Raw genomic sequence first — 20550 nt, 5'->3', positions numbered from 1 at the left:
TTACATATTTGTACCTGTTCCCAAGGTCGCGGCAAAGATGTGACTGATGAGCATTTTCCTCCAAATCCAAGACCGACCACGAAGTTGATTTAAATTGCGATTTCCACTTGGTAACCAAATGATATGGCTATTAACATAATTACCATACAGAACATTCAGCAGATTTCCCAGTTAGCATTTTCTGAATGCTTGGTTTGCGATGAACTTGTCAACTAACACATAATGCGGTTTATAGGTGTGCTCTCACGATCGCAGCAATATCCTGCGGCTCGCAGGAAAGGATTCAACGTACAATTAGAATTCGGCTGTCAATCACATCATTTATTTACCGAAGTCTCGCCCAACTCATGTGATTGGCTTTTCAATCGAAGCGTCATTCTAATAGAAACCCCTCAATGGTAACTTCGAGCATTGTTCTAATGTATAGGAATTCTAAAAAACGTTCGTACACATTAAATGTAATTGTTTTGAGATTTTAAACATTTTTTCTTAACGTTGCATCGGAATTGAATTTCAGAAAGGCAATCTGTGCTCTTTCCTCTCCTTATTTAATTTCAATGACCTGATCTTATAAATTGCCATTAATTGCTTTTATTTGGGAAACTATCTAGCAAATATGTATTTCTCAGAAAAGGGTAAGCAATGATTTGCTGAACCACTTTATCTGATCAAAAATACCCAATAGTTTTTAGGCTAATGATTGCAGAATTGTAGACCTATGAATAGATACATAAGAATCTTTAAGAATTGACAGTTGTTTCAAATAACTTGTAAATGAAAGTGATTTTAGTCACCATTCCCGGAGAAGGAATTCGTACGTTTCTACCAGAGAACAGCAGAGCACACGAAAAGACCTTTCAGTTCACTATGTGTATGCCGAACGTGACATCAGTCTGACCAACTTGTTCATGGTAACATTCTATTTCCTGCCGATATATGTGCCTGCTTAATGTTGTTATCACATCTACTTTTACAATTTCCCTGAACAGTATGTTCCAGGTATTATCTGTGTAAGAAAACTTGTCTGGCGGATCTCCTTTCGCCCTTTCACTTTACCCTAATGACCTCTGGTATTTGACATTTCACTTCGAGAAAAAAAAACTACCCTGTCTGTGGTTTTCATATTTTTATACAGATCAGCCCTCAGCCTCTGACGCTCCAAAGAAAAGGGGTCAAGATTGTCCAATCTCTCTTTAAGCACTTCAATCCAGGTAACAACCTGGTGAAACTCTGCCCTCTCTAACGCCTCCAGATATTCCCCACGGAGTGATGATAAGAACACAATACTCGAAATATGTTCTAACCAAAGTTTTATTCAGCTGCAACATGACTCCCCGACTTTTATATTCATATGGTAGCCTCCTTTACCACCCTATCCTTTAATTTTGCTACTTTCTGGGAAATATGGATCCTTATGAACATCAAATATATTTTCATCTTGCACATCACCTCCCTTTGTCTGAAAGGTAATTACAATATTTGGTCACTTAAATAAAACGACTTAATGACCATTGACCGGCCATCTAAAATATTTAAAAATCAATAACACGTAAAATTACAGACTTGTCCTGGCAAGTTGAGCACAGTTAAACACTACTGCCCCCTGCAGCCTGATGTCTTTGAATTGATTGACAGTTACCATTACCAAAGGATTCTCCTGAAGATGGAATTCACCTGGTTAAAATACTACACACGTCAATCAATTTCTTTAAAGTTGTAAATGTAATATGTAAATCACTTTCTGTAAATTAAATGTAAAAGGTAAAATATATCTTTATATATTTTTACAATGCCCATCTGTACTTCTTGACACACTGAAAACACTAAATTTGTGTTATGACATAATCCAAGATCTTACATTTTTGCACAATTTGACTGAAAACTTGATTTTCACTCAGATGTAAATTTGGAAAAAAAAGTATTGCTCACTTTCTGGTGAACAACAGTCTTAAAGAAAAATTATAGGTTTAATCCAAAGTCTTGGGTGAACATATAGTCTTTTGCCCAGAGCAGGGGAAATCAGAAACTAGAGGACATCGGTTTAAAGTTAGGGAGAGAGATTTAAGAGGAACTTGAAGGGTTACTTTATTTTACACAAAACGGTGGTAGGTGTATAGAAAAAGCTTTTCCAGTAGTTGCGGGAGGTACTATTGCAACATTTAGAAATGTTAATACAATTTGGCCAAGTAGATCGGTGAGGGAGAAGAAGACTAAAACCCTTTTTACACTGAAAAGCCACATTATAGTCATATACACAACTGTCTCTAGAAGCCAGCTTGCTTGTTCACACAGAACAGAAGAAAAGCCTGAACGATAAGACCTTTTATACAGCAAGCTGGCTTCCCATAAGAAAAGGCAACATGGCTCACCCTTTTAGACTGGACTTGTTTCACCTCTGACACTACCTACCTGGGCGAATAAAAGCCAGGTAAGTTCAGACCTGCCCCCACCCCCCCCCCCAACAATCTGCCTTTGACGCATTCACACAGCTAGGCGAAGCGTTTGAAAGGCGGATAATACCCAGCTTGAACCCTCTGTGTAAAAGGGGTATAAAAGAGAGACCATATGATTTCAGTACTTGTAACAGAGGTCTATGAGAAAAATGTTCTGGCAATTTATTCAACCTGGAATATTTTGAGAATAAGCTGGAGACAGCAGAATAAGACACAAAATCAAGGATTTTGTTGTTTTTTTTTTTGCTGAGTATTAAGAATTTTGACAACATAAAAACATATAAATAGAAGCAGGATTACTTCTACATCACACACGCACACACACACACACACACACACACACACACACACACACACACGCACAAACACACATATCATGCCAAAATCTGAGTTATATCACATGTAAATATTTAGGACTGATGAGAAATTCTATCAGATGTCTGTAAATCTTTGGAATTACAGCATCTGCCCCAGAATGTTTGAGTTTATATCAAGGGCATTGAAGCTGCTTGCAATGTTGTTCAGATTGATAATTAGTTAAGGTATTGAATAACAATACAAATTTGAAAGCCTCTTGGAACCAATCCATTCTCTGAATCTTACACTCTTGTTGTTTGTGGGCATTGCTCTTAAAAATGTGCTCACAACTTCATCCTTGGTCAGTAGTGTTAAAATTCTATGTTGTAGTATATACTCTGCTGAAGAAAATAATGTAATTAATTTTAAGAAAAATAACTTTTGTTGAGTTAAAGGGGAAAGTCTACAGACGCTGGGACTCTCGTGCAATACATAAAAGTGATGGAAAAACTCAGCAGGTCATGCAGCATCTCTTGGAAATAATCTTGGAGTAAAAAATGAAAATCTGCAGACACTGTGGTTAAAGTAAAAGCACAAAGCTGGAGAAAGCAGGTCAAGCAGTGTCCTTGATGTAGCAAAGGAAAAAATATATAACTTAAGCAGAGAAATGAGAGGAAGAGGAGGTATCTCTGTGAACAGAGAGAGAAAAGAAGATGGTGGGGAGCTGGAGAAAAGGAGTCAGGGATGGGGAAAGAGAGAGACTCAGGGGGGAGGGGTTTAACGGAAACTGGAGGTCAATATTAATGCCATCCAGTTGGAGAGTGAACAGATAGAATTAATGATGAAGTGTTTTCCTTTAATTTGGTATGGCAGTGCATGAGGCCATGGATAGACACCTGAGTGTGGAATTAAAATAGTTGGCCACTGGAAAGATCCTATTACTGCAGTGAACAAAGCAAAGGTGCTCAACCAGATGATTTCCCAGTCTGTGGCCAGTTTCTCTACAGGAGCACTGGATTCAGTAGATTACCCCTGCAGAATCATAAATGAAATGTTGCTTCACTTGGAAGGTTGGTTTGGGACCCTGAATTGTGGTGAGGGAAGAGATGTGGGTGAAAGAGAAGCATTTTTCACACAAAGCTGTGACTCTTATATTTATGAAACAATATTTATATATGTGAATACTTTTGCATATGTACTGTTCGTCTGTATGTGCATTATGTCTGGTTATGTATCGATGTACTTTGCACTGAGGACCAGAAAATGCTGTTTTGTCAGGTTGTCCTTGTGCAATCAGATGACAATAAACTTGACTTGATTTTTTGCACACAGAGGTAGGTAGCAAGGGGGCGATTTGTGGAAGGGGTTGAGTGGGTGAAGGTGTCCCAGAGAGAGCAGTCCCTGCAGAAGGTGGAGAAGGAGGAGTTAGGAATGTGTGTCTGGTGGTGGAATCATGTTATTCGTGGCAGAAATTGCAGAAGATAATATGTTGGATACGGAGCCTAGTGGACAAAGGGAATCCTGTCCTTGTGTCTCAGGACAGAGGGGGCTAGAGCAGATGTGCAGGAAATAGAGGAGGTGCGGGCAAGGGCTGAGGTGATAGCAGTAGGGGGGAAGCCATGTTTTGAAGAACATCTTGGGTGTTCGGGAACAGAATTCCTCATCCTAAGGGTAGATGTGACAGAGGCTAAGGAAATGAAACTGATAAAATCCTTATAGGAGACAACATGTGGAGCTGTGGTTGAGGTAAATGTCAGAGTTGGTAGGTTTGTAGAAAATATCTGTAGAAGAGAGTTTGTCTCCCAAGGTGGAGAGAGATCAAAAAGGGGAGGTGAAGGGAGCAGGTGTGAGGTTCGATGGAGCGGGAGAAGCTCAAGGAGTATCTGGAGCAGGGAGAGGTGTGGATGATTGTAGAAGGGTAAGGAGCTATAGTGGGTTGGGAGGCAGTGGGAGATATTCAAAGTTTCAGTCTTTTGTTGAATTTCTTGAGGCCGTCCTGATGGAAATGGCAACACCCACTCCCTCGTAATAAGGCTTTTTAGAAAGAATGAGGCTATCCATGAGTTTGCAGTGGTTGTGGTCAATTAGGAAATGTGTTTGGGTGCGAAAACGTGAAAAGTGATATTTCTGTCCACAAGCACAGGATACTCAAGTTAAGGTGTCTGATTTACAGAAATCCTCTTAACAGGTCATCTTCCTGGTCACCACAGCTGGGATCATCTATAGATCGGCACTTATCCCACCATACCTTGAAACAATAAAACGTTTTTTTGGATGTCTGCGTTAAATTCTTGAGGTTTCTGCCCGACCAACCGACTCTTGCCAGTGTTTCTGCTTTTTATTTCCAGCACCTTCAGCATTTTACTTCTGTTGCAGATTTGTGGAAAGTTATTCAATTAAAAATAACTCCGAGCACGTGATTGCTTCCATCCAGCTCATCACTATCCGCATTGGAAAGCGAACAACTGTTCAGCCCCGGACCCACCGCGAGCAATCAACGGCTATTTTCCATACGAGATGACGTCGCGTGGGAGTTTCAGCCAATGAACGGCGAGAGCGTGCTCGAGCTCGGGATTCAAACGTCCGCTATGGCTGGAGTTGGGGTTCGCTGTTGGACGCCGTTCCGGGCTGGACGAGCTGAGCAGCGGCTTCGTGACTGAATGGGAACTTGGGCCGGAACGTCATGGAAAGCCGCATTATCTCTCCGGGCCCTTACAGGGCCACGAAGCTGGTAAGTCATTTCATGATGTCTTGACGAAACTTGCTCGTTTTAGGGACCGACGAGGCCGCAAGCAGGAACAGTAATGTCCTCCCCGTGGAGACCAGAGCTCCAATAATCCCATTTATGATGGCAACAGAGCATCTTATCGCGGTCATTTCCCGTGTTTATTTCAAAGCGCGACCATGATGAAGAGATGTCTCTGGGAGTTGAGAGCCAGTGTAATTTAACAGTGACGGTGGTTGACAATGTGGTTGTCCCTGAACGCCGATTATGCCGGTCTGACTGGGCTCTGAGGCTAAAATAATCTCCAAAGACTCGCTGGTCCTTTTCAGGAGTTAAAATGCCTGCAGATCATCAATGAACTTAAACGGGGAGTTACTCTCATCCAAAATGTCCATTGTTTTTTTTATATTATGTGAACGATTCATGGTCAAAAGTGGGTTGTCTATGACTCGTTCAAACGAATCTGTATTAAAGTTGAGTTTTCCAGAGTTTATTAAACATTGTATAGCAACTGATAATAACTTTAACATTGTTACAAGCTGTTAAATGTTGTTAGACAGTCAATAAAATTGTTGGCTCCTTCTAATTCCTTACCATTTTTTTAGAACAAAGGAAACTAAAAGTGTAATCTCTAACCAGCTGTAAGACTTTGACTCAAAGGTGTTGCTAAGAGACCGTCAAAAGAATATATAAGCAACATCTTGAAAGTTGCTTGCATGAAATACATTTTACAGTGGCAGAAAAGTTATGGAATCCAAGCGAGGTAGCTTGCTGAGTAATATGTTGGAAACTGCATGCTGATCTAAGAAGAAGAAGAAAATGCTGGAGAAACTCAACAGGTCAAACAGTGCCTTTATGTAGCAAAGGTGAAGATAAATCACCAATGTTTCGGGCTGACCAGCACTGAGGGAATAATGGATTGAAGACTGAGCTGTAGTCTATGAAGAGGAGACGTATGTATGAATTGCTATTTGAGGTGATCCAGAGCTGAGTGGAGAGCCAGTGATGTTGCATCTGCTGAAGAGTGTTTGTTTTGATGAGCGAATTGCAGTAGGTCCAGATCTTGGGTCTGTATTCACTCTGGCCATGTCCAGTCTCTCAAAGGATTTCATCACAGTAGAAGTTAGTGCTACTGAGCAGTAGTTGTTGAGGCAGCCCACACTATTCTTGGGGACTGGGATGATTGATGCCCTTTTGAAGCTGGTGGGAACCTCTGATTGCAGCAATGAGATTGAAAATGTCTGTGAACACTCCAGCTGGTTGGTTGGTTGGTGCAGATTTTTCAATACCCTGCCAGGTATGTTGTCAGGGCCTGATGTCTTGCGAGGGTTTACCCTCTTGAATGATGCTCTGATATCACCCGCAGAGACCAATACCCGCAGAGGCCTTTTCGGGGATTCTAGTAGACACTATTTAGTTCTTTTTCTCAAAGCAGGCATGAGTAATCGGTTAATGAAGTATCGCAGCCATCTATAGTGTTCGCCCTTGTTTCGTAGGCTGTAATGACCTGCACTCCCTGCCATAGCTGGCATCTCTTTCTCTCTCTCCGAAATTGCCAGAAACGTTGGCTATATATCGTCACCTTTACTACATAAAGGCACTGTTTGACCTGCTGAGTTTCTCCAGCATTTGTGTGTGTGTTTTTTTTTTCCACTTAACAGTATTCTGCGTTTTACCTCTGATTACTTTCAAAGAGGTTGCAGTGTCATGTAGTCAATGAGGAGACTGATTGCATTGCCCTTGTTTGGGTAATATTTTTTAATTACATTTTTGAAATTGCTGCTTATGAACTATAAGTATTCTCTTTTTCTATTTTGTTTCATGTTTTGCTTCAGTTAAAATGTTAAATCTTTCACTTAATAGGTGACTGATTTATAATAGCTTCAACTGTTTAAAATTTTGACAAATGTTACAAAATCTTAATGTGTGATTTCTTCATTTTTCTCTTCAGTGGAATGAATTGATAAAGCTTTTTAGGGCAGGAATGCCTCTGAAGAAACATTGTGTGCACTTGAAAAAATACAATAACTGTTTTACTGCTTCAGAAGCAGTTGATTGGCTCCATGAACTTCTGAGAAGTAATGCTAACTTTGGGCCAGATGTGACTAGACAACAGACTCTACAACTACTAAGAAAGTTTTTAAAGAATCGTGTGATTGAGGATATAAAAGGAAGATGGGGAGCAGAGAACATAGATGATAACAGTCAATTGTACAGGTAAGAAATAAGGGGTAAATCTTGTATTTGAATATTGCTTTATTAATACTTTGCAAACAATGATTTTTGCAGTACATTCAATTTGGCAAATGTGTACAATAAATCCAATGGTGCAAAGGAAATGAGATGGGAAAAACAGGTTAACCCAGTAATACAAGGTACATTTTGTTGTTTATTTCTTTCTCTTGAGTAAATAAAATAGGAATAACTTTTTGGACCATTCCATGCATTTAATTCCCTCATCCCTGACTCCATTTTCCCTGGCCTCCCTGAGGCTAAACTAGACAGTTTGCAATCTTGGTTTCATATATGGCCCTGAGATGAACTTGACTGCACCTGTGCTATCTAAACAATTTTCATAATGACACTTAATCTTACCCATGCATCATTAGTTGATCTAATGAAGCCTTAATTATGCTATGACTTCTAAAGTTGAATGTCATTATTGTTGTCTTTCAGAGGAGCCTAATTATCTATGAACCAAATGTCATCTATTGTCTTATTACACAATCTTGTTTATCCATCAAGGCTTATTGTTAACCTACACTGGCCTCCATCAGAAAAATGACTTGATTGTAAAATCTTTTAATTCTCTTCACCTTCTCTGTTCCCATCTTGGTAATCTTCCCCTAATGTTGTAATCTTCTAGGAAATGTATTATTCTAAATCTGACCTTCATTCATTCTTCCTTTTTAAAGTTTTCCACCTAAAGTTTTAAGGCCCAAGTTCTGGAATTCCCTCCATAAACCAATATACTTGTTCACATCTAAAACTCTCCTTAAAATTTACTTTGACCAAGACTTTAATCAATGTAGCTCATGAAGATGGATTAAGTCCATAGGGCTTGATGAGGTTATTAAAAGAAGCAAATGAGGAGATTGCTGAGGCCTTGGTTAGGATCTTTGCTTGCAAAAGGTGAGATTTCGAAGGTGTGCAGAGCAACCAACGATGTACCTGGATAAGTCCAGGAAATTATAGGCCAATGACTCTCGCACTAGTGAATAGGCAAACTTTGGAGAGGATACTTGGGGATAGGATGTGCACATATTTAGAAAAGCATGCGTAGATTGGGGACAATCAGTATGGCATTGTGTGGGACAAGTCATATCTTCCAAATATGATTGTTTTGAGGAGGTGAGAAAGGTAGTTGACAAGGGTAGGCCATTAGATGCTGTCTCCGTGGACTTTAGTAAGGCATTTAACAAGGTTCGTCATGGTAGGCAGATTGAGAGGCTGTAGACAGATACAATCTATAGTGAATTGATAGTTTTGGTTCTGATGTAACCGGAAGTCAGCAGTAGAGTAAGGGTTTTCTTGTGGCTAGGGTTCCAAGCGCAGTAGTGTTCTGCTGACATCTCTGCTCTCTCGGGTAGTAAAGAAGTCTTGTGGCATGTTTTACCTTCATTGAGTGGGTCATTGATTTTAAAAGTTGAGAACTAATGTTGCAGCTATCTAATACTTTGGTTAGACCACTCTTGGGGTATTGTGTGTAATTCTGGTCACCCCCTTTACAAGAAGAATGAGGAGGCTTTGGATTTCAGATTTCATGTAAAGTACATACATGACATCACATACAGTATTGAGATTCCACTTTTTGGCAGTGCAAAAAAAGCTGTACTCAATGTACAAATGGGGGGATGGAAGAGAATCAATAAACTGCAAAAGTAAGAGTCCTTAAATGAGTCCCTAGTTGAGTTTGTTGAGGAGTCTGATGGTGGAGGGGTAGCAGCGAGAACCGACTTTGTGCTGGGTGGTGTGAGTTCTTGACGATTGTGCTGCTCTCTTTTGTCAGTGTTCCCTCTAGATACACTCCATGGTGGGGAGGGTTTTGCTTGTGATGTCCTGGGCTGTGTCCACTATCTTTTGCAGGGCTTTACACTCTGGTATTGGTGCCTATATCAGACCACAATGTAGCTGGTCACCACACTTTCCACCATACATCTGTAGAAATTTGCCATAATTTTTGATATATACAAAACCTTTTTTAAAAACTCCTGAGCAAGTTGAGGCACTGATGTGCTTTCTTCACAATGCCGTTAGTGTGTTGGGTCAAGAAAAGTACTTCTGAGATGGTGACTTGCAAGAACCTAAGCTCTCAATTTAAATAAGATACAGAAGAGATTTATAGGTTGTTGCTTGGAATAGAGAGCATGCACTTGGTAAAAGGATTAGACAAAGTTTCTGGAGCATCGGTGTCCTGGCGACCTGAAAAAAAGTTTAAATGATTATGAGCAGCTTTGATAGGTAGATGTTCATTCTTTTTACCAGGGTTTAAATGTCACATACTGGAGGGCATGCATTTAAGGTGAGGATGGGGAGTTTAAAGAGCACATTATATTTTGTGCAATCTAGTGCTATAATGTTTGGCACAAAGACACTTTTTTCCTTTATTTGCCTCTGTTCCACAGTTTTAAATCTGTAATCCTATAATTCACATGTAATTAAAGTGCACATTCAAGATTTTATTCAAGGTTATTTGTATACATTTTGGTTTGATCATTTAGAAATTACAGCACTTTTTATATGTATAGTTCCCCCATTTCGGGGTACCATGATGTTTGGCTTCACAGGTATTTGTGATTACACAGATATATTTAATGGCTTCATTTGTGCAGGTATAAGAGAGCTAGGCTTGCTCCAAGCTTTTGATCACCTTTGGAGTCTGTCGATGTCATTTTTCAACATGAGGTCCAGATTTGTGCCAATGAAAGTCAAAGCCATTGTGTCTGAAAAAACAAGAATAAAACTAAGAGACGTTGCCCAAACTTTAGGATTACCAAAATCGACTAATTAAAACATGAAGAAGAAAGAGTGTACTATTGAGCTCGGTAGTTGCAAAGGGACCGATAATCCAAGGAAGATCTCCACTGCTGATGACAGAATTCTCATTATAATGAAGAAACATTTCCAAATGCCTGTCTGACAGATCAGAACCACTCTTCAGGAGGCAAGTGTGGATGTGTCGATGTTTACTGTCTGCAGAAAACTTGAACAGAATTAGAGGCTACACTAGTTAGCTGCAGAAACGAGGGCCAGATTACAGTTTGCAAAAAGTATTTGAAAGAGCCTACAGAATTCTGGAAAATGGTCTTCAGAATCAGGATTTACTGTCATGAACAAGTCATGAAATTTGGTGTTTTGCAGCTGCATTGTAGTGCATACCTACATATTATAACTATCTTATGACGTTACTATATTTAAAAAAAAACAGTAAAGGCAGTGTCTTTGGTTCATTGATTATTCAGGAATCTGATGGCAGCGGAGAAGAAGGTATAGCTAGGTGGTGGGGGCTTTGAGGATAGAGGCTTTTTTAAAGACACAGCCTCTTGTAGATGTGCTCAATGGAGTGGTCTGGTGCCTGTAATGTCACAGGCCGAGTTAACAACCCTCTGTAGTTTATTCTTGTCTTAAGAGTTGGCGCCTCCACACCAGCCAGTGATGCAACCAGCCAGAATGCTCTCCACGGTACACCAATAGAAATTTGCGAGAGTCTTCAGGGACATAACGATTCTCCTGGACACCTGACAAAGTATAAATGCCTTTTTTGTGATTTTTTTTTTTTTTTTTTATATCAACTTGGAGGCTCCTGGTCAGATCCTTGGAGATGATGACACCCAGGAATTTGAAGTTTGTGACCCTCTCCAATTACTGAGCCATCGATGAGGACTAGGACTTCCTGAAGTCCACAGTCATCTCCTTGGTTTGACTACATTGAGTGTATAGTTGTTGTAACACCATTCAATTAGATGATCTATCTCCCTTCTGTATGCTTCTTTATTGCTGTTTGTGATTCTGCTGACAACTGTGGTGTTATCGGCAAATGTCGATAGCAGTGGAATTGTGCCTGGCCACACAATCATGGGGGTACATCCTTGGGGTGTGCCTGTGTTGATGATCAATGAGGAGGAGACGTTGTTTCCAATTTGTACTGACTGTGGGCTTCTAATGAGAAAGTCAAGGATCTAGTTGCAGGGTGAGGTTGGTACAGAGGCCTAGAGTTTGTAGCTTCTTGACCAGCACTGAGAGAATAATGTTATTGAAGGCTGAGTTGTAGTCTATGAAGAGCAGCTGTATGTATGAATTGCTGTTTGAAGTAATTCAGAGCTGAGTGGAGAGCCAGCGATGTTGCATCTGCTGTAGAGTGATTGTGATGATGAGCGAATTGCAGTGGGTCCAGATCTTTACTTAAGTATGTGTTAATTCTGGCCACAACCAGTCTCTCACAGTAGAAGTTAGTGCTACTGGGTGGTAGTCTTTGAGGCAGCCCACACTATTCTTCTTGGGGACTGGGATGATTGATGCCCTTTTGAAGCAGCAATGAGGTTGAAAATGTCCGTGAACACTCCAGCTAGTTGGTTGGTGCAGATTTTCAGTACCCTGCCAGGTATGTTGTCAGGGCTTGAATGTCTTGAATGATGCTCTGGTGTCGCCCACAGGATCCTTGGCCTTTTCAGGGATTCTAGCAGGCACTGTTTAGTTCTTTTTCTCAAAGTGAGTATTGGTGTTCAGCTCATCGGGTAGTGAAATATTGCAGCCATTGATACTGTTCAACCTCGCTTCGTAGGCTGTAATGCCCTGCACTCACTGCCATAGCTGGCATGTATCTCTAGCTTCCTCTGAAGTTGTCACTTTGCTTCAGAGATGGCCTTCTGCAGGTCATACCTGGACTTGTAAAGATCTCGATCCCTGGCTTTAAACCCCCTTCTTGCCCTCAGCTGAGTAATCCAGGGATTCTGGTTGGGGAATGTGCCATTTGCGCGTGGGCACACTCTCATCCATGCAGGTCTTGATGGTGACACCTGTTGCATATTCATTCAAGTCTATGGATGAGCTCTTGAATATGTTCCAGTCCACTGATTCAAAGCAGTCCGGCAGACGCTCCTCCGCCTCCCTCGATCACACCTTTGTCATCTTCACCATTGGTGCTATGGTCTTCAGTCTCTGCTTGTATGCCAGGAGTAGAAATACAGCCAGGTGATCAGACTTGAAGGGGGCTCTGAGTCACCCGCTGACAAGATGTCCTTCCAAGGCGATCCATTCCATCAGGTTCCCTCTATGCACGGCCATCAATGCCACACCGCATGAACGTATGTTTTCTTTTCCCAGGAAATCGGCAACTGGGACCACACTACTGACATAGCTGGCATCCTCAGGGCTAGTCCTACTTTGGAAATGTGAGGAGTCACAAGTCTGACCCATTGGTTAAAAGGGTCCATGCCAACCCCCAATATGCTTATGTGGTGTACCCTGCTGGGCATGAGGACATTGCCTCCATTAGGGACCTGGTGCCCTCGGACTTCGGAGACCACCCTCTCCACTCAATGCACCAGAGCTACGGCATGTTACCCTAGCCCCAACAAATGGCACTCCAGACTGGTCACAGTGCACTCACAGCCCAACACTGACTGCACACTGGTACCCCAGACTGTCCAGGACCCCATTGCTGCACCACAGTTACAGCTGGCACTACGACAGTCACAGTGAAAAATCAAACTACCCGAAAGACTTAATTTGTAATTGTATTATCAGCACTTCGCCCCTCCAGACTCTGAAAACAAGGATGAAATGGTAAACCACTGTATGTATATATTTATCTAGGTATACCCATTGGCCAACTGTCTTCTTTTAAAAATCAAAGTAAGATATTCAAAAAAAAATTTGGGTGTCTTTTACATTGCAGACATGTGGGCCAAATGGCTCATTTTGTGCTGTTCTATGTTTAGTTGCAATTCCGTGGTAAATTTTCTTTATAGGTCTGGATTGTAATAGCATGTTAGTTCTTTTAACCAATGCTTGAAATTTATCTCATTTGAAAATTATTCTTGTTCATTCATATCTGATTGAAAATGATATATATTTTAAACAGATTCCCGACTATATCCCCACTGAAAGTTGTTCCTAGCCATCCTCCAGTTTACCAGAAAAATACAACAGGAATGAGCAGCAGGAAAACGAGTGAATTTTGTTCAGCACCCAAGACCATGCCCAAGGAGGGGAAAATTCTTCAGGTATTATTGGATTTTTCTTTAATCTGGTAGTGAATGGTAGTGCATTCATTGATACCTAAAACTGCAAATTTGTTCTTGCAAAAAAAAAACAATTGATAGAGAAGTGGTTCCCAAACCTTTTCAGGCTGCCGTCCCCGTGGCCTCTAGGCCACATCACAAGCTCCGTGTCCTCTTTTTTTTTTCCCTCCCCTTCCCCCCCCCCCCCCACCCCTTCCATACAACAGCGCTGGGATTGGGGAGGGTTGGTAGTAGTGCTGAGCAAGGTTAGGGAGGGTTGGTAGCGGGGGAGGTAGCGGCAGTGCTGAGTGGGGGCTGGTGACGCCAAAACAACATGGGGCCACTGAAACTAGGTCTCATGAGAAGGCCTTGTTGCTGTTTATTTTACTTCATTGACTTCTTCATTAAACTTTGCAGCAGACTGAATAATAATAAGATGGATGGTTTGGACCACCCTCTTTCCTCACTGCCCCCTTAGATCTTGCCACCCCCCTGCAAGGGGGTGGCAGTGCCCACTTTGGGAATCACTATGATAAAGCAATGTAATTTCAAGCTGTGTACTCTTATCACTGGATCTTGCTAATGTTCATTTTTTGTGGTATTTCACTGTTTACACTGATCATTTTTAAAATGGACATTTGTCAGGGATTTTTAATTTTTGTACAAATTGTAGGCTTGTGCATGTCACCCTAAATTTTCAAATTATTTTATGCTTTTATTACATTGCAATGTTAATAAAGGAATGCATTCATTCATTATTAAGGGATGATATTTTGGAGATCTCCTCAAATGAGACCATATTATTATTAGTAATGTGTCACTTTGGTTGAATATTATACCTCCTAACAGACAACAGGCAAATAGGGAGATGTGTTGTTTTTTTTTAATCTATTATTGCTTGGGGCATTTCAGTTTCCTAAACATTAAATGAGATTGCTTTAGAGTAGAAGGGCTCAGGGGATGGAATTTTTGTGTGTTCAGGAGGGCTTTTTGACACTGTCGATGGATCAATGAGGGAAAGTGCATTACTAGACCTTGGGAAATGTACCTGGTCAGCTGAACAAAGTAACCATGAGAGGATATTTTGGAAAAAGTGATATTAATGAATTTGAAATATATGGAATTGTGGAAAAAGATTGGGAATAATTGTTAAATTGGGGAAAAGCCAAAAAAAACCTGACAAAAATGAACTGGATTAGTCTACAAGAAGGAAATCTGCAGTGAGAAGCTGTCAAAAGAAATAATAAATAGTTTACACCTTTATATGGTGGCCCTGAGCTAAGGGGAACAAGTCAAAGGAACCTCGTATAAAGAAAAATTGATTTGATTGAAGGAAAATAGTAAACAATAAAGCTGGTATAGATAATTAAAGATAGGGGAGGCCTGAGAAAACTTTTTTTAAAATGTAGGGAGGTGCTTAACAAATAAATTGGAAAGTCAGAAGAATAACAAAATATCACTAAGGATCATGATTGAGATTAATCTTAAGGCCTTCTTTTGAAGGCAAAAATATAACCAGGGTATAAGTATGCCCCATTGCAATAAAAATGAGAAACTGAAGGATTCCCAAGGGTTGTAAACTCCTCAATTTGTGTTTAATAAAAGCCAGTCACATGATCTCTTGAGATTTGGTTAAAAGTTTTAATGAAAAAATATGCAATTCTCTGTTGGGTAACCAGAAATTGTGTAGTTTTTAGAAATTTTTGTTTAGAAACTACAAATCCAGTGATGTGAATTTTTTTTAAATACACATGATTGACCCCAAATTAGCTAAGAAACTGATTTAGCTATGTCATTCCTTGTTTTATTCCAGGTCATCAATTCATTTTGTCTTTGTGCTTTGGACTGCCAATCAGTTTTGACATTATGGAGGAAAGTACACATTTTGGAAATTTGTAAATTGCTTGTTAAAGAAATTTAAGTTTTGTAAATTGTCCCAAACACAGATTCTTGTACATTCTAATACTGGTGAGAAGAACAAGCAATGATCCCTCCATTGGCCAACAAATCTGAACCATCCCAGGTGCTGCTTAATCATGATTATGAATAATTTCTAGTTGCTGTAATTTGACTTTCCTCCTGTTTAGGTTTAGATAAGTAAATAATCAAGCTACATTTACAACATGCTTTTTAAAGAAAAGAATGAGTTATTTCACATTTTTAGTTAAATTGAAATTTGTGTATTTATTGCAAGGTGAATGGTGAGGAATTGGATAAGGAGGTTCCAGTGGTCACTTCTGATGAACACTTGATGCATGTCAGATCAGTTACTCAAAGTGACATTGAAGAGGCTTGGAGAGAAGTTGTACTTAATCAGTAAGTCTGAATGTAACAAATTAAAATCTCAAATGATTATCTACTGTGAAGCTTCTGAAATTGTAGTCATATTTATTATCATGACTTAATCTAATAAAATTATTTGATCTATTTCATTTTTAAAACCAAAAATTCAATTTATTTAGTTGCTTACCTTATGTATTCCTTTGATTTGCTATATTTATTTTTGTAGTGTAGAACATGGAGCATTTCAGTTTTTGACAACAAAAAAAACCTTCCCTACCTTTAACCTATTTTTCTTTCATCCATGTGCCTATCTAAGAGTCTCTTAAATGCCTCTGTTGACCCAGCCTCAATGCCACCCCGGCATTGGTACCAATGACTTAAGTAGGAAGGAAAATGTCGTTCTGCAGAATGACTTCAAGGAGCAGGGTAGTAAATTCAAAACTAAAAGTTCGAAGGTTGTAATCTTGGTATTAATACCCATGTCACTTGCTAATAAAGTAAGAAACAAGAAGATAGTGCAGTTTTATGTGTGACTAAGAAGGTGGTACAGGAGGAAGGGATTCAGATAATTGAATCGTTGGGCTCCCTTTGAGGGAAGTGGGACCTAAACTGGAAGGGAAACAAAATGTTTATTGGGAGATTTGCTAATTCTTCTTGGGAGGGTTTAATCTTGAGTGGCAGTGGGTTAGGAACCAGAGCAGCAGGGCAACAAGTGAAAGGGTTGAGGAGATAACAGATATTGGGATGGCAAGCCTGACAGGAAGGACCAGTAAATGGTCACAGTAGCACTGAAGAAGCTGGTTATATCGATGGGTATTGTTGGCAGAAGAATCTGGAGCCTGGATCAGTACTTAAAATTGTTGTGCTTGTTATAGAGACATGGCTGCAAAAAAGGGACAGCATTGTCAGCTCAATGTTCCTGAGTTTCATTGTTTTTGATGGGGTAAAGAGTGAAGTAAAAGAGATGACAGCATTAGGAAACTGTTACATCTGCATTTGGATGAGTTAATGTTAGGCTTATCTGCTGAGGCAATATGGGTAGAAATTTGAAATAAGGTAAAATCTCTCTCATCGGGCTATCTATTGTCCTCCTAATAGCCACCAAGAAGTGGATGAGTAGATATGTGGACAGATTGTTTGCAGAAGTAGAAATTCAGGAATAAACTATAGTCTAGGACTGACATGCTTCAATGTGAAGGAAGAATAAGGATGGGCAGGTAAGAGAACCTTGGAAGACGAGAGGTCATGAACTCGGTCAAGAAGAAAAAGAAGACTTGTGTAGTTGTAGTCAAGGCTTTAGTGATAATTTACAAAATTTATCTGGTCTCTGGGCAGGTCCTGGTGGATTAGAAGACAGTGAATATCCTGCCACTATTCAAAAAAGGATGTAAGCAAAAGGCAAGGATCTATAGGCTAGCTAGTTTAACATCTGTAGTTGGGAAAATGCTTGAAGCTATCATTGAAGAGGAAATAGCAAGGCATTTGGAGTGACAAGGATCCATCAGGTAGATACAGCATAGATTCAGCAAAGGCAGGTCCTGTTTGACAAATTTACTGGAGTTCTTTGACGATATAATGAATGTGGTAGATAGAGGGGAGCTAATGGACGTTATTTACCTGATTTCCAGAAAGTGTTACGTGAGGTGTTGCATAAGATGTATGTGATGGTACAGATTCTATCATCAATGTACATATGTACAGACGGCAGTGTAGGATGACTGTGATTGGCTGAGAGTGCAGCCACACCTACTGGCAGGTCTTAAAGGATTGCTCCTAGCCAGACCAGGTCATTCAGGACTGGTTGACCTACTTGTGATATGCTCCAGTCTTTTAGTTAATAAAAGCCTTGGTTTGGATCAACAAGTCTTTGGTTCTTTCGATGCGCACTACAATGTGCACAAGTTAAGGATGCAGAGTTAGGGTGGTAGATTTGGGACAGAAGTGAGGGACTGCTTTTCCAAGAGGGTGGTGTCATGATAATGAATATGCATGAGATGTATTTACCTGACTGGAAGTCACATGGTATGAGAGAGAGAGGGGGAAGAGTGCGAAATGGAGGAACAATGAAAACTGGAGAATAAAGACACGGAGATGTTTAACTGGTAAAACCTGCGTTATTAGTGTTATTAATTTCACATTTCGGGCCACAAATGTGACATTGGTGATGAGGATTAAAACAACTACATTTTAGGAACTTCAATGTGATAAGAATTTTGATTTTTGATTCAAGAACTTTGGGCTGAAAAAAGTTTCCTCATGGCAGGCACAGATGCTGACTTTCTAACACTTCGAGGTGTTCTCATTTTGACCCGACAGGTGATGCAAGCACTGTGAGTGTGAAGTGGAAGGCGTGGCTGGAAGAATTTGAAGCCTTCGCCAACAGTCGTGGCCTATTTCTCGATAGCGATACAGTAGAACAAAAAGCGCAGAGGAGGGCGTTACTTCTTTTCACCGCAGGACCCGCAGTTCGGGAAACTTGAGTCACTTTTGAATACAGGAAGGAGGATGAATACCAGAAAGCGGTCGATGCACTGAATGCACACTTTGTAGTGACACTGAATGCTACATTTCAACGCCATTTGTTTCGGAGAATGAAACAAGAAGATGGACAAACAATTGCTCAGTACATGACGAGATTGCGCCAGCTGGCTGTTGGATGCAATTACCTGGCAGCTGATTTGGACAATCAATTATTGGATCAAGTTGTGCAGCACTGCAGATCAGATAAGCTCAGGAGACGTCTGCTGGAAAAAGGGAGTGAGTTGAAGCTCACTGATGCTTTAGCCATTGCTGCTGCATTAGAGGCTGTTGAGAGGCAATTTCATACCATGACCCTGAAGGACAACTCAAGCCAGCAAGTTAAGCGGCTCTCGCATCGCCATAACCAGCCAAAATATACGTCGACACATGACGTGGAGTGTTATCGATGTGGAAACAGAGGTCATTTTGGAAAAGACCCATGCTGCCCAGCAAAAGGCAAAGTTTTCAGAAAGTGTGGAGGTAAGGACCACTTTGCAAAGAAGTGCAAAAGCAAGTCCAATGCAGACCAGAAGGGGAAGAGCACAGCTTCCAAAGGCAAAGCTTGGGGGAAAGGAAAGTATCCTGGAAAGAAAGACACTATTCGCCATATAGACGGTGACCCAGAAAGTGACGATGATAACCAAGATGGACAGAGATATTATCAATTTACATTGAATGGTGTACATCATGAGAAAGTCCCAGTGATAATTGGAGTGACAGTTCAGGTCATTGTAGACTCAGGCAGTGACAGTAATGTAATTGACCGACATTTATGGGAGAAATTGAAAAGGAAAAAGATCATCTGTACCTCAAAGAAGTGCTCCAAGAAACTGTATCCATACACAGCAACCAAGCCATTGCAGACCATTGGATGTTTTACTGCAACTGTTAAAGCTGGTGATAAGTACACCGAAGCAGAGTTTGTTGTCATAGACGAGAGGGGAGAACCATTGCTGAGTAGACGCACAGCGCAAGACCTGGCAATACTTCATATTGGAGCTCGTGTCAATTCAGTTCAGTCATACGAGGATATGAAGCAAGAATTCCCCGCAGTTTTCCAGGGAATAGGAAAGCTGAAAGGTCGACAACTAAAGCAAGCGGTAGACAAAACGGTCAAACCCAAGGCGCAACCGGTGCGCAGAACTCCGTTTGGACTTCGTGGGAGAGTCGAAGCCAAAATTAAAGAGTTGATCGCGCAAGACATTATTGAACCTGTGGAACATTCGACACAATGGGTCAGCCCAGTAGTGATTGTGCCCAAACCAAATGGTGACATAAGACTGTGTTGATATGAGGATGGCCAATGAAGCTATAATTCGAGAACGACACCCTATACCAACAGTGGAGGAAATACTTCTGGAGTTAACTACCAGTAAGATATTCTCAAAAATTGATTTAAAATGGGGCTATCATCAATTAGAGCTGGACCCAGACCCAGAATCCCGAGACATAACAATGTGGATTGTACCGATACAAGAGACTATCGTTCGGCATTAATGCAGCTTCTGAGATCTACCAGTATGAAATCCATCGAGTGATTCAAGGCATTCCTGGAGTTGCCAACATTTCTGACGACATCATAGTCCATGCACCTACAAAGGAAGAGCATGACAGACGGTTGAGGTGTGTACTATCTAGACTACAGGAGGCAGGCCTTACCGTGAATGGAAACAAGTGTCAGTTCGGTGTGTCAGAAATGGACTTCATGGGACACAGACTTGCACGGGAAGGACTAAACCCAGCAGAGGCCAAGGTGAAGGCTATTGCAGATGCACGTGCACCCCAGAACGCAACGGAGGTGAGGAGTTTCCTGGGATTGGTCAATTATTGCGCAAAGTTCATCCCTAATTTTGCTACAGTGGCAGAACCACTAAGGAAACTAACCAGGAAAGGTGTACCATTTCATTTTGGATCGGAGCAGAAGAAAGCGTTCACAACGTTGAAGCAAAGTCTGACGGATGCTGATACTCTTGGATATTATGATCCGGCTGCACCAACCAAAGTCATAGCGGATGCTAGTTCTGTTGGTTTAGGAGCCTTGTTGGTCCAG

General features: G+C 40.8%; 2 protein-coding genes across 12 annotated transcripts in view; one reads left to right on the top strand and one right to left on the bottom strand.

The window, feature by feature from the left end:
- The window catches only part of lrrc7 (leucine rich repeat containing 7), a 501081-nt gene extending 495454 nt beyond the window's left edge, over window positions 1-5627 (bottom strand). For all 6 annotated transcript variants that reach the window (XM_069938447.1, XM_069938442.1, XM_069938444.1 and 3 more), the window contains exon 1: window positions 4999-5627. The gene's annotated coding sequence lies outside the window, so the exon portion shown is untranslated. The remainder of the gene's footprint in view (window positions 1-4998) is intronic.
- LOC138763741 (DEP domain-containing protein 1B-like) overlaps window positions 5257-20550 on the top strand; it is a 64107-nt gene continuing 48813 nt past the window's right edge. For 2 of the 6 annotated variants that reach the window (XR_011357756.1, XM_069938431.1), the window contains exons 1-4: window positions 5264-5481; window positions 7427-7692; window positions 13559-13700; window positions 15892-16013. Coding sequence is in view for 4 of the 6 variants with exons in the window: in XM_069938431.1 (XP_069794532.1) it covers window positions 5434-5481; window positions 7427-7692; window positions 13559-13700; window positions 15892-16013 (578 nt within the window). In the remaining 2 variants the exon portion in view is untranslated. Of the gene's footprint in view, window positions 5482-7426; window positions 7693-13558; window positions 13701-15891; window positions 16014-20550 lie in introns of all 6 variants that reach the window. The other 4 variants (XM_069938434.1, XR_011357757.1, XM_069938432.1 and 1 more) reach the window with 4 other exon arrangements.

This window comes from Narcine bancroftii, chromosome 5 (genome assembly GCF_036971445.1).
Source record: "Narcine bancroftii isolate sNarBan1 chromosome 5, sNarBan1.hap1, whole genome shotgun sequence".
Classification (NCBI taxonomy): Eukaryota; Metazoa; Chordata; class Chondrichthyes; order Torpediniformes; family Narcinidae; genus Narcine; species Narcine bancroftii.
The sequence above is the reverse complement of the archived record's forward strand: the minus strand, read 5'-3'. Positions and strand labels throughout refer to the sequence as shown.